Genomic DNA, 15,000 nt, shown 5'->3' with positions numbered 1-15,000 from the left:
AGGACCAAGAAGGAATAGGAGAAGAGGTAACTGTGGAATGTAAGAAGACACGAAAACAAAGCAAAACAAGAGAAAAAAAAGAAAAAGAAAACAGAAAATAAAATTAAAACTCCACAAAATTGCTATTAATTAAGAAGGCTGCCGGGAGATGAAGAAGGAATGATAAATACATACGAAAGGATGCATACTGAGGGAGAGAATTAGAGGCGAAGATCGGAGTGTATAAGCAGTGAATAATAATAAGGTTTGGGTGGTTGGGGTCACCTTACATGTTCGTGTACCTGTGGCATTATGATACAGGTGCTGTCCGTGATCTTCTGTCCACAACTTACACTGTATCACCCTTAAGATAGCGTCCTTAAATCAATCAGTCAATAAATACATCTCCCTCTCTCTCTCTCTCTCTCTCTCTCTCTCTCCCTCTCTCTCTCTCTCTCTCTCTCTCTCTCCACCCTTTCATCCTGATCGTGACCTCTTCTTCCCTCGGTTACAAATAAATACGAAGAGCAAATAAAAGGAAATTGTATAAGGATGTTGGAGACAGTTCCGCGCACGCTCAGGGTGGACCCAAGCCAACCTCAAGAACTGACGTACTTACACAAGATTTCTCAGAAGTGCACCACCGAGACGCCTGACCTCGCTCTCTCTCTCTCTCTCTCTCTCTCTCTCTCTCTCTCTCTCTCTCTCTCTCTCTCTCTCTCTCTCTCTCTCTCTCTCTCTCTCTCTTTCACGCCTCTTATCATTTTTCCTCTTCCTCGTCACTCCTCTCCCCCTGCTTGCTCTTCATACGCCTTGATTCAAAAGCCGTGGAGTGGCAGGTAAATATTTTTCTTTAACTAGTTTGCCTAGAGGTGCATCTGTTAACCGACACGTTTTCTTGATGATTTATTTAACCTTTTTTTTTTGCTATTATTAATGCATCTTATTTTTCAGCATTATCCATCAGTGCACTTTGTTTAAACGGCACACGCACCAACCCACAGCCAACCACAACCGCACTTACACCTACCCACCCCCACCCTCCTATTCAATCTCCAACGCCTCTATCTCCGTGGCCCCTCCCTCCTCACACACGTCTTTTCACTTGAAAGTAATCTCATTCCGAGCATCTTCTTTAACCTTCGTGTTTCGTTGGGACGCACCAAGATGTCGCGACAGACGAAGACAAAAGAGTAAAAGAAGATGCAGTGAAATAAAAGTGTAAAACTCCGCTCAATTCGTCCTGGTAGGCGGCGGCGGAGGCGGCGGCGACATCGAGAGGCAAGACAGAGGCGCCCCGGTCGCAACTCTTCTCTCTAAACACCAATTAGCTCCGAAACTTCATGCACGACGAGTCTAAAAAAAGAAGAAGCACCCGAGGTAATCTGTTTAAGTTGGAATTACACTTGTTTGCATTACGATAGCAGGACCTCTGAACACTGGGGCCGGCCAGGGAGGAGTTAGGAGTTGAAGGAAGAAGGAAAGACAGGTGGGGGACGAAGAGGAGGGGCAGCAGGAGAAACATTTAAGGTGCAACAGGGAGAGTGACTTCCTTCGTCATTAAAAATCAACAAGAAAAAATACGTAAGTTATTCAGTCAACGAACTGACGTGAACAAGAAGTGGGAGGTGGGGGGAATACAAAAGGGAGGAGAAAGACCTAAGAAGTGAACGTCAGCAGGCGCAGCAGGAGGGGCAGCGGCAGGAGGAGGCGGAGGCGGTGGCGTGCGAGGCTTTCAGAAGAGTGACCCAAATCTGATCTTCCTGAGGTGTTGGAATTTTTTTTTTTTCACTATTCATTTCTTTTTTTCCCTCAGACGTAAATTCACTCACTCGTCACGTACTGTACCTTGCTTCACACCTTTACATAAAATCTAACTCTTGTCTTTCCACCATCGCCACCACCTCCACCACCTCATCCTCCTCTATCACCTCCTCCTTCCTCTCCATCTCCTACATTCCCAGTCTTCTTTTCAGGTACTTCGTCTCCTTCCTCTTTCACATTCTCCCACACCTGCTCCTTCCAGTAACTTGCCTTAAGAGTAATTACTCGAGAAGGAGTTAAAATTTCTCACGCAATTTTTCCCCGGCAAGTTCATGTCTCCTTCCTTCACGCGCGGGTTAGCGCATCACCCCAATTAGACGCGGCCGGGAAATTAACTAAAAAAATACAGGCAATTCCATTTACAAGAACACTTTCAAAAAACAGTAAAAGGAGATATTGGGTTACTTCAGCGTCTTTTTGCCATCTCATTAGCGTGGCGTTGGATAATGCAGAGGTGGTGGTGGTGGTGGTGGTGGTGGTGGAAGAATTATAAGTTGTTATTAATGACGGAGATGAAATGACATGGAAATGAAACTAAACGGGAAGAAAACAATACACAGACTTTAATTAAGAGTCAAAACGTTTAATTACACCTAAGGAACTTTGGAAATAGAAAGGAACTGGAGGTAGGAAAGGGGAGGAGGAGGAGGAGGAGGAGGAGGAGGAGGAGGAGGAGGGATACAACTAGAAATACAGACATTGAACTAAACTACTCGATGAAGACGAAACTGCAAGAAACTTAACGACAAAAACACCAGCATGAGGAAGGAAAGGAAGGAAGAAAGAAAGGAGGAAGAGGAGGAAAAGGAAGAGAAGGAGAGAGATAAAAAAAAAAGCAAGGAGAGAAGAAAGACAAGAGGTATAATGCATCATCATCATCAACACATTTAATATGCGAGGTAAAACTAACCCTGGAGACAAAAGGTACATGAATAATTATCGTACACACACACACACATACATACAAAGATCCACTCCAACTAAAAAAGAAGGGGTTGGCGGGAGAGAGGGGGGGGATAATGAACGAAGACGAAGAACTGATGCAGACGATAGGATGGTCAGCGCGTGGGGTTGTCTGGCCGTTCTGCTAAACCTTATCTTTCAACGTTATCAGTTATGGGACGGCAGGGAAAGGAGAAAAAAGGAGGTAAACGGCGTGAAGAAGACTAATGGACCACGGGATGGGAAAGAAACACAAAAAGGGTAAAAAGTGAGTTAAAAATGAAAGGAGGCAACAGGGTATAAGACTGATCTGACCCCGTGAAGGAATGGAGCTTTTGAAATGTGATCAAGGAAATTTCTGAGACTGGCGTGTAATCCTTTATGACTGATTTGGGACTGTTAGGAGTGGGAGGATAAATGTGTGTGTGTGTGTGTGTGTGTGTGTGTGTGTGTGTGTGTGTGTGTGTGTGTGTGTGTGTGTGTGTGTGTAAGAGAGATGGCCGCCCCCCACCTACCAATCCTGGCCTGGCCATATATATACACTTCGTGCTGACTCCACCCAGACAGACACACAAACACTTACACGCACACACCAAACCGTGGATAAAGGCATTCTGGGGATATGATATTGTCCGTGTGCACACTCATATATATATATATACACACGCACAGACACACACACACACACACACACACACACACACACACACACACACACACACACACACACACACACACACACACACACACACACAGACCAGCACATGCAATCCCCGCTAAGCAACACGTGTCGTGCATTACTCACAACAATCACTGGTGAAGCGGTGCTCCCTCGCGCCACTTAATCAGTTAAGCGAAAATCAAAGAATGTCTACAGGAACAGAATCATTAATTCACCACATGGGCGCTGGGCCAGTCAGACACAGCCTTTAGAGTGGTTTGTTGTGGGGAGAAAGGCACATATTTCAAAGCCCTCAAATGTGGAGAGTTCAACCAACTAACAATTTTGAAATCATATAGTATTGAAAATCTATGATTACACCCTTGAGCGCGCTCCTTATGGGTGAAGGACCTGCAGGCCCGCGGAGCTGGTGGTTAAGTTTAAATGTTTTGCCGAAATGCTGCTGAATTCCATGACAAATAGAAGTAGAACGTGAACTTACATTTGATTCTCCGCGATAATCGCAAAGCTTGAAGTATGACTCGTGTTGCTGGCAAAGCCGTGGTTTGGTTTGAAGCGAAACACCCACAGAAAAGACGACCGTTAGTAAACATAAGTGAATGTTTTACATGCCATTGTCAAAGAAATATCCGTTACATTAATTCTGAAATATACACACACTTAAACTATTCATAAACGAACACGTTATTAATGTGCAAAATATTTCATAAATTTTCCAACGAATAATGTAATTTGCAAGGCGGAGAGGGTCGAGGGTTGAGGTGAGGGCGCGGTGCCCAGGAGGGACCTCCATCATGCCTCGCGATGCCTGGCTATATTTCCTATCCCACTGAGAGGTTTGTAGTCAGACCCTGCATGTGACTCATCAATCCTAGATATGATTGCGATTTCAGTCAGCTGGACCTTAAAAATGCACCATTACGAACACTAACATATGTCAAGGGCAAACAGGCGTGCCTCCAGGGCATCAATACTGTTAAAGCATTCACCAGCTGGGAGGTGGAAAAAGGTACAAGTCACTGTCCATCAAGAGCAGCAACACAAGGTTTTTGTTGTTGTAAGCTGTAGTAGTGTTTTAGCTCAACCTGTTTGGGGTGTGGGTCACAGATACTGATGGCCGCCACGAGATACACACACACACACACATGTAGGTTTGCAAACTGTAAGGCGAAAACATAAAAGTAAAAAAAATATACAACTCAGGAAAGAACATAAAGCAAATTATCGGACAGGCAGACAGATGCACTTGACCACTGCAACAATGGATGAGAAATGCAATACTTTTATTTCTTTTACCAGTGCCTCAAGAAATACAGAAGGAAATTCTACGTAAAGGAAATATAACTGCCCCAATTACGATTTTCATTTTTTTAAAGTGAAGTACAACGCAAAAATAAAGGGAAGATGATGAGAGAGAGAGAGAGAGAGAGAGAGAGAGAGAGAGAGAGAGAGAGAGAGAGAGAGAGAGAGAGAGAGAGAGAGAGAGAGAGAGAGAGAGAGATACATATGGGTGACAAGGAAGAGAAGAAGGGAGACGGTTGTTTCAGCTAGTATTAAACAAATGAAAGATGAAAGAGAAAGGGCGAGAGGAACACACAAAAATACATACAGGAGAGAGGGAAGGGAAGGAGGAAAATAAGGAAGAACATGAAGAAAACAATCACGTGAACAGTCTTGAATACTTACACTCTATCGAGGAGGTTGGTGAATCCGTGAGCCACCAGCATGCAGAACCCCATCGAGGGCATGTAGAGGACGCGCTCAGCTACCACGAAGCCAACGGGGAAGAAGAGGTTGGTGGCCGGCAGGAAGGGAAGCACCACGAACGCCAGGGACTGTAAGGGAGAGAAAGAGGGAGTGGCGTGTTAGTTAGTGTGGACGTGACCTACCTCAAGGATGGCTGTACGTGGCCACCTGGTGTGTAAGTGAGGCAATATTCACGCACTCCAGGCAGAAATGCAGACAGATAAGAGGATAAACGCACAGAAATACGAAAAAGAACATGTCCACACAGCCAACTACCTACCCACCACACACACACACACACACACACACACACACACACACACACACGCAAAGGCAGGCAACTCACGGATAAAAGTTTAAATCTTATTCATTATCATTAAGGTAAACTTTCGTAAGCCGTCAACCTCCAGGTAAAAAAAAAAAAAAAAGGCAAACTCTTTAAATCATTTTCACTAACTTTCTCCTGATTTTTTCTTTCCTCATGAGTCGATCCCAGGATAAAAAATTATAATGCTGTTTTTCCTCAAGAAATGCAGTGTGTGTGTGTGTGTGTGTGTGTGTGTGTGTGTGTGTGTGTGTGTGTGTGTGTGTGTGTGTGTGTGTGTGTGTGTGTGTGTGTGTGTGTGTGAGGGAAGGATGTTACTCGAGAGAGAGAGAGAGAGAGAGAGAGAGAGAGAGAGAGAGAGAGAGAGAGAGAGAGAGAGAGAGAGAGAGAGAGAGAGAGAGAGAGAGAGAAACACAAGCAAACGAGTAAAGCAGAACTAATTAATTAGAAAATAGTCGGGACGAACACTTCTTAGAAATTCGAATAGAAAATGAACTGCACTTGTAGTTGCCAACAGACGAATTTATAGAAAACGTAATGTATTCCTTCCGAAAACAAATTTAGACATTTATGAATCTTTGTCGTTGAAGAAATAAATATAATAGTGTAAATATAAATAAAATAAGTAAATGGTAACATAATTGGACAAAAATAACCACAAATACACAACAGAATTTCCACTTTGAAAAAAAAAATGAAAAATGTAGACGTTTCTATCGATCTTCTCCCTCCGTGGTGGTACAAATATGCATTGATAAGAAGATTACGTACTAGCGCCTCTCTTCTGCGACTACTCCTACCTCTTATCCTCACACGCAATTGACAAACCACAAACGCATTACTAAAAGCGCAGAAAACACGACCATTGTATAACTCCACCGCCACACTACGTACTGGCGAGCCCAAGCAGGAATAATGTAACGATTAAGAGTACGCAGAATGGAGTTTCAGTGACTGGGCTTGAGAATATTAGAGTCTCCGCCGAACTCTAGCCGCGAGAACTGTGACAGAAACGCAAAGATCTCGTTAGAATCGGAGCCAAGCTTACATTCATTTTCTTTTTACGTGTTAAGCTGGAAATAATTACTGGCGACTGAGACTCTCCTGCACAATGGTATAGTAAAATTTAATCGGCTTAATGTAATTAGATTTTAAAGGAAAGAACAGTTCCAAGAGTGAAGGAGATGGAGTAAAGATCAGACAAGGGATTACTAAGGATAATTAACATCAAAGGCCGAAGCGATAACTGTAGATCCTGTAATTTAAGGAACATCAAGGGATCCCAACCCAAATCCAGGGACCAGGCGAGTCAAAGGACCACAGGATTACTGCAGACTATTGGTACGAATAATGGTAATGACGCCACTACCGGACACCTTAGGGACGATTCACTCTCCTGTGACACACACCTCGCCACTGATGGGCGGGACACGACTCGCCGCGACACTGAACACTGCAGCTACTCGGGAATGAGGACACGGCGCTGCAAGACCTCAGAGCTATGGCGCAATAATGAATCAATCAATTAATAAACTAACTGACATTTAGCGCTGTTACATGACGTCACAAATCACATTCTCCACGACATTCACCGCCTCCCCCATCACGAGGGGCACTCAATATCTCAGGGGTTCATCAGCATAAGGTGTTGTTGGAGCCCATGAGTGCCGCCCGCTGCTGTGTGTGCAAGGTACGTGCGGCGCCGCTAGGTTTATCTGGGCCGTGAATGACAACTTGGGTAATTGCAGCGGCGCTCGAGGTGCTACACACATTTAATAGCAGGTTATTGCAGAGTAAGTTTAATGTGTGGTGTTGGGTCCTTGTCTCGAAGCGCTGTTACTGCTTCCCGGACTGGTTCAGGGGCTTCCCGGAGGTGAATTTAGTTGCATATATTTGTAAGGAGTGCGTTTAATGTCTGTCTTGTTATCTGCGTCTCTCTCTCTCTCTCTCTCTCTCTCTCTCTCTCTCTCTCTCTCTCTCTCTCTCTCTCTCTCACAAAACTATCCATTTCATAAATCGCTTCACGATAATTCTGACTTTTGCAGCCTTTCTGTGTACTTCTTTTTGTTTTAAAATACGAAAAGACCAAGAAAAAAAAGACATGTAGATAAAAAAAAAAAGTCAAGGCGCAAAAAGTTGTCAACAAATGGTACTAAAAGGTGAAAGAAATGTAGCATGTTTTTTTTTCCCTCGCACCACAAGGCAAGGGTTGGAGGCTGGAGGGGTGTGGGAGTGCTGGAGGCTGCGTCTGTGACTCACCATTATTATGACCTGGGCGTGGTGTCGATGGGCGACGAAGAGGGCGTGGTAGGACAGCTTGGCGAGGGTGAGGTACAGCGCCACCGTCCCGAGGTTCCTGAAACAGCCACACGACAGGCATGAAATTTTCTTCTGTTTTATTTATAAAGTGCAAGGCATGAACAAACACACTCACAGGCAGGAAATCAATTCTACACACACACACACACACACACAAACACACACACACACAGAAGACCAGTCAAAAGTCAGAGAGAAAGATAGCTGCGACTAAAAGAAAGACGACTAAAATGGTGCAATTCTTCCAAAAGCAAGTGCTAAAAATAAAACAGAAAGTCAGGATTCAAACTTCCACCCTGAAACACACACACACACGCACACACACACACACACACACGAAAAAAAAAAAACACGAACAAACCGTAAATAAAATCGGTGGCACCAAAACAACACTCGCCAGATGCCAGTGTTTGTGTAAAAAAAACAAAACAAAAAAAAAAAAACATGCATGTGACGCAATAAGTAGACGACTACATACATTTTTCAACGAGAAGAAAGCAGTTTTTTAATGTTTATTTTTATTTTTATTTTTTTTTTCCCTTAAGGTTTTCTTTTTCTTTTTCTTTTTATAGCCGTTGCCCTGACATGCACTATGACGAAAGCTTCATAAACGGAACACTACATAATTTCAGGCTTGTGTAAATAGTACAAAATGGCAAAAATGAAAGAGGAGAAAGAAGGCGATTAAACATGATTTTTTTTAACAGTGATACTAAAACTGTGTATTGCAACGTCCGCACACAATGCATATCTCGCAGCCAGGGAGCAGGTTTGGGGCAGGAAGCCAGTGTCGGAGGTGCACCGCGAGACGAAACAATAAATTCAACTTTTATCTATACTCAAGACTGGGAAAGGTCGTGTCTGTGGGCTCATTCTCACTTATTATGTGGCAGTCAACTTTAGATAAGAAAAAAAGAAAAGCTATCATCTGTGATCGTGTTATCTCGAAAGGGGCATCAAATATTAAAGGTAACAAGGATGTCAAAGAAAGTTTTGAAAAGTTTTAACCATCTTTACTAACAATATCTGATTTTCTTCGTTCACTCAGTAATCTGCGCTCATTCTCATAGATGTATGATGTAAAGAAAACAGCGACGGCCTTGAGTTTGTTGCTTTGAGAAGTTTCATTCCCCGAGAATATGAGCTTATGTACATGGGAAAAGATTGGTGACTGAGCTACGGCTTCATTTCCCTTGCCAATTGGGATAGGCCTACAGTAAGCCAGGACACGGAGACATGGGCCTCGCTGGCTGGATTACGAGTATAGGGGACCAGTGGAAAGTCGTTATTTATTGACGATCTTTTGTTTCGCTTCTCGTGATCAGACCTGACGTACGTTTCCTCGCTGGGCTTACGCATTAAGTCAAATGGTTTCATACATTTCCAGTCAGATGAGACGCCCCTGTGGTTGAGGATCCTCGCTCGCTCCCTCGCAAAGCATTACCGCGTCGGGACTGATCGTGCTGAGGGTCCAGATGAAATTAAGGGACAGGGAAGGCACAACAATTCGCTCTCCATGACCTTTCTTCTCACAGTGGCGTGGGAGCATAACTCTTCCCCCTTCTACTTTCCCTCATATTCACCGTTAAGTGCATTGCTCTGAGGACAAACTACCGAAGGGTTCAAAGCGATTAAAAGAACATTAAGCTCTACACATTTAATATTTAATTTTATTTTCAAAAACGTTGAGTCTTCTATAACTGTCATATTTCCAGTCCCTGCACATAAAACTCGCTGGCGATCTACTGTAATGGGTCGTATGCTTCACTGAATATTACTTATTGAGTAGCTTCATGACTGTAAAAGTCCTCACACACTTTTTTTCACATTTTTTTTCTTTTTTTTTTTGTGTGTGGTTATTAATTTCAGCACATTTTCGTTTTGTTGTGCGCAGCATTTAAATATTTTTCTAACCTGACGAGGTTTTACCTTTAAACATAAACGTATTAATATTCAAAATTTTTGACTCTCATACACACACACACACACACACACACCTGACGTCGGTGAAGCTCTCCACCAAGGGGATGGTGCCCATGGTCCAGTCGCAGCAGAGCGTGGAGGGTAGCAGCAGCAGGCCGGCGTTCACGCTCAGCAGGTAGTTGTAGGTCAGCTGGCGGGACGGCGAGGGGGCGACGCTGGCCGGGTTGTCGAACCTGAGGACAAAGCGAAAATGTAGCCGCCAGCGAGAGTGGGGAGCCGTAAGGGGGAAGGGAGTGAAGGGGAGGCTGGGAATTTCGTTTTGTATACAGAATAGGTTTTGGTGACTGACTGGCTGACCCTTACCGTCCCTCACCCGCTCGGAAAATAAAGGTGGAGGTAGGAGGCGGAAATCTATCATCCCCATCTGACACAAGCAAACAGGTTCGTGGCGGCGGCTGTACGTTGAGTCTGCTGTCCGCGGAGAGAGAAAAGTTTTGCGCCACACACACACACACACACACACACACACACACACACACACACACGCAACAACAACACTAATGCACCACAGTATAACATAAATACAAAGCCGCCAAACAACAGAATACTATAAAACGCACTTATCTCGCCATTATTATCTTCACACACACACGCACACATACACACACGAATAATAAAAAATAAAAAAATACAAATCTATCTTTCCTCCTTCTCATGATAAAACAGCGTCTCTCTAATGGTGGGCTGTCTAAGAAGAGGACAGCAAACAAATGTGGACAACAGCCTATGTAAAAAAGCAGAGGGCAGGTAAGTACTGAGCGTGGCAAAATGTGCGAGTGTAATCTGAAGGGAGATACTCGTGTGTTTGTGCAGTGAAGTATATGCTGCACTTATTGCTCCGGGAAAATTCAAGAGCAATAATAATTCTGAACAACTTCACACCGAGAGAAATTCAATGCTACGCAAATGCCCGGAGTTAATTTTATTTGGTTATTGTACGTACGAGCGTTTACTTTTATGAATAAAGATGAAACTGGCGACACACACACACACACACACACACACACACACACACACACACACACACACACACACACACACACACACACACACATTGAAATAGAAAACTAATCTAACGTACTGTAATATTAATGTACTCTCTCTCTCTCTCTCTCTCTCTCTCTCTCTCTCTCTCTCTCTCTCTCTCTCTCTCTCTCTCTCTCTGTCTGTGTGTGTGTGTGTGTGTGTGTGTGTGTGTGTGTGTGTGTGTGTGTGTGTGTGTGTGTGTGCTGCTCCCACGCCACAAGGTCCCGCAGTCGATTTCCATAAAAAAAAAAGTCAATATTTACCATGGATATAAAAAAGAATGTGCCGAGTGTGCTCTCGGAACACACTGTCGGAAAACTGTACAATACGTAATTAAGTAAAGAAGTTACGCCGAATTTAACAAAGAAAAAGAGCCGAAAATGTGTGAGTAAGTCTTGCGAAATGGTGGTTTTTAAGACCAAAATAAATTGTGATAGTTATGAACTTTGCAATGGAGACTTACACCTCCTGAACACGGCGGTACTATCACTACTGCTGCTCCTTCTTATTCTACTACTACTACTACTACTACTACTACTACCACTACTACTGCTACTACTACCACTACTACTGCTACTACTACTACTCCTGTTGCTACTAACGGTAAAAAAAAATATCTATGAAACAAAACTACAATAAAGGCCACATTTCACATTTTCTCATTTTTCTCTCTGACATTCTTTCGTTCTTTTGAAAGCAAACCAAATGATATAACGCTTTGAAAACCACCTTTCTGGCATGAAATTCCTCAAAGAATATGAAAGAAAAACATCAAAATACATTACTGGTCCAGTATGAACATAACATGTATATTTTTCTAATGTTTGCACTAATTCCTTTAATCCTCATCGCTTGATTTTGCAGGATAAAATGTTATTAGTACCTGTGTTATTATTTCCACTGAAAAGCTGTTATTTTGCAAGCACCAGAAGATGGGTTTTATATATAATTTTCTCTCCATAAACTTCATACAAATTATGAACTGATTACCGTATAAATATCTGGCATTATTTTCGTGAAGCATATTATTTTCTGCATTAAGTGATACATATTAATAATGAGGACTTACTCTTTCTCTAATTTTTATGGTAATTACTTGATTTGTCGGTAATGGAAGGTACTCAACAAGCTCTGTGGGGCAGAGGCGATACAGAATGACACACACACACACACACACACACACAAGGACTTACTCGTACATGTGACAAGTATACATGGAGAAAAATGTCCACACACACACACACACACACACACACACACACACACACACACACACACACACACACACACACACACACACACACACACACACGATAGATTTTATATAATCTTATGCACAGATTATTGAAGCACAAAGCCAGCCCGGGTAAAGAATATACTACGCCAAAGAAGTCTGCGAAGCTCAGTGAAGCTTTGCGTGCTCTTTGCTGGCACGGCTTAGTGAGCTGGTAAGTGCACGGGTGTCAGGAGTTTTTCCTCTTCAAAAAGAACAAAGATCATCTTCCTGAATAACACGAAGCCTAAATAACAACATAAGTGCTAATATTTTTCTTCTGTTAGTGTTATTAACGTTATCGCCTTTTAAAAATGGGCACATTACCGTCATTGGTCTCATTAGCATGACAATTATGAGGCGAGGTGTTTAATTAACATAATAAAGTCAGTAGCAAGTTATATGTAATTAAATTATCTCAAGTCTTGAGTTTATTAAAATCTCACTGATCCGTCTATCTCTCTATCTGTCTAACTATACGTTCATCCATCTATATTTTTATACACGCATAGTTACATATGGATGCATGTATGTATATGTATGTACGTATGTAATGTGCTTGCATGTGTTTGTAGCAGCCATCCTTATAACTATCAACCAATGGAAAGAAGCGGCAAAACGGAAAGGAAATAAAAACTACACAAAAACATTTGTCCAAGCGGCGGGTGACTGACTGGCTTGAGGAAAATGGACGAGCAAAAAGTTATTGGACCGGTAAAAAGAATACAAAAATAGAAAGAAAAACCTCGTGAGACCAGTGGAAAAAAAAATGAAAAAAAAAAACTATCACTCGAAAACAAATGAGAGGACAGTCGAGTGGAGGAACAGAACGAGGACTGTAGTGGTTGGCTGCAGTACTGGTGGAGGGAGGGAGGGAGGGAGGGAGGGCGTGGCTGGCAGGTGAGGGAGTGCACCATTAGCGAACAAGACGAGGCAGAGGAGGGGCGACTTACCTGGTGAAGACCGGCAGCTGGGCACCCATGACGTGCACCCTGGCCAGCATGAGTCCCAGGGTGGTGGCCACGAGCACAAACACCCGCGGTGCCATGTCAGCCAACCAGGGAGGCACCGATCCTTTACCGGACACCACGCCCTCTCCGAACTGCACCAGCTCCCACCCGCGCACCTGTAACGGCCAGACAAAGCACCGTGCGTCAGTGATGGTACGGCGCCACTTTATTCCAGGGCACATCATTAGGCAAAGTATGAAATGCGTATATAGGGACATATAAAAAGTTACTGGTAATATTTATATCTCTCTTAAAATTCTGTCTAAACATATAAAAGTTTTAACGAGATATATTCTTTAAAAAGCACTAATTTGTCAGGTGATGTGATGATTTTTTTTCCTGTGATGATGATGACGATGCTCTCTCTCTCTCTCTCTCTCTCTCTCTCTCTCTCTCTCTCTCTCTCTCTCTCTCTCTCTCTCTCTCTCTCTCTCAAGCGCCAGGAACACCATCACAGCAGCACCAGCAGCAGAACGAGCCACTCCCACAGCTCCGACGTCAAATTAAATTGAGCTGATAAGTCACACCTAATACTAGCTAACCTTTGCCTACTTCCACGCAGGATTTACAACTCGCCTGTCCCCTGCTCATGTTCCCTGCCGCTGCTCTGGACGGACCGACCCACCCAAGCAGTAAATGAGAGATGAAAAACCATAAACAATTCGTATTTAGTTCAGCATCCTGCCGCTAGGTATGCATAATAAATACCCTAACTGGATTAACCTCCCTCTATCTCTCGATCTTTGTGTGTCCCAGCCTGCCTGTCTGTCTGTCTGTCTGTCTGTCTGTCTCTCTCTCTCTCTCTCTCTCTCTCTCTCTCTCTCTCTCTCTCTCTCTCTCTCTCTCTCTCTCTCAAAACATCATCTCAGCCACACTAAATAAGCCTACAAATTGTGTTCCTGACAAAGACACAACCCGTTACTCCTAAGCACCTTTAACACACACACACACACACACACACACACACACACACACACCTTTTACATACCCCACTTCAAAACACAGGCTTGAAATACACCCCACTTTCGCCCCCCCCCCACTTCTTATTTACCAGGACTGTTGCACCACCAGACCTCAACTCAACCCTCCCTCTCTTGATTCATTCTGCACTCGCGCCAGGAGGGCCTCGGTGTCCGGTGCACTTTATTAGACACACCGTCACACTTTCTGTCCGTCGTAATTCAAAGACATTCAGTGACGTTTTAGGAAAGGGGCGAGAGGCGGAGGTAGGTAAGCAGGTAGGTAGGTAGAGGTCTTTGTCGAGAGGGTTCAAGTCAAGCCACCAGCCACCTACCTACCTGCTTTCCTCTCCACCACTAGTAGCTAATCTAAAGACTCATGGGATTTAAGTAGGCAATCTTCGGACAAGCCTTCACCAAACGCCATATAAACAGATTCAAGACTATAATTCCTTGAGTCAAAACAGCTACTGGAATTTGGAGGCTTTATTTTTGTTTAGGTGTTTAGAAACTACATGACCACACACACACACACACACACACACGAGCCAGAGATGTTTTTTTTTGTAAGTGGTAATGCATGAACGTAATACTAGAACTAATGAAATCTGCCACATCATCACTAACAACACACACACACACACACACACACACACACACACACACACACACACACACACATTCTATTTATATTCTCTCAGGGTAAATTTCTCAGCCAGCCAGTACCTAAAATTAATCAGCTGAACCCTGTTTGTGCCGGGCGACTGATCATCATTATCAGTCCTCCATTATTCATTGGGCCGCTGTGCCTTCGCCGACGCCTGCCTCTCTGGGGACCCTCGCTAAATATACACTTAGTTATCTCTTATTTCCTCAGACGTTAGGTAAGAAAACACGACTATCTGCAGTACATTAAGTAAGAAAATGCATTG

At 43.5% G+C, this 15,000-nt stretch overlaps 1 protein-coding gene across 1 annotated transcript in view; it reads right to left on the bottom strand.

Annotated features, from left to right (window-relative positions):
• Nucleotides 1-15,000, bottom strand: part of LOC135114048 (protein O-mannosyl-transferase Tmtc3-like) — a 210,136-nt gene that overhangs the window by 45,883 nt on the left and 149,253 nt on the right. The window contains exons 5-8 of the mRNA XM_064029701.1: nt 13,053-13,225; nt 9,815-9,973; nt 7,758-7,854; nt 5,114-5,262 (exon numbers count right to left, since the gene is read on the bottom strand). Of these exons, the coding sequence (XP_063885771.1) occupies nt 5,114-5,262; nt 7,758-7,854; nt 9,815-9,973; nt 13,053-13,225 (578 nt within the window). The remainder of the gene's footprint in view (nt 1-5,113; nt 5,263-7,757; nt 7,855-9,814; nt 9,974-13,052; nt 13,226-15,000) is intronic.

Source organism: Scylla paramamosain, chromosome 27, assembly GCF_035594125.1.
Source record: "Scylla paramamosain isolate STU-SP2022 chromosome 27, ASM3559412v1, whole genome shotgun sequence".
In the NCBI taxonomy this organism is placed as follows: domain Eukaryota; kingdom Metazoa; phylum Arthropoda; class Malacostraca; order Decapoda; family Portunidae; genus Scylla; species Scylla paramamosain.
The sequence above is the reverse complement of the archived record's forward strand: the minus strand, read 5'-3'. Positions and strand labels throughout refer to the sequence as shown.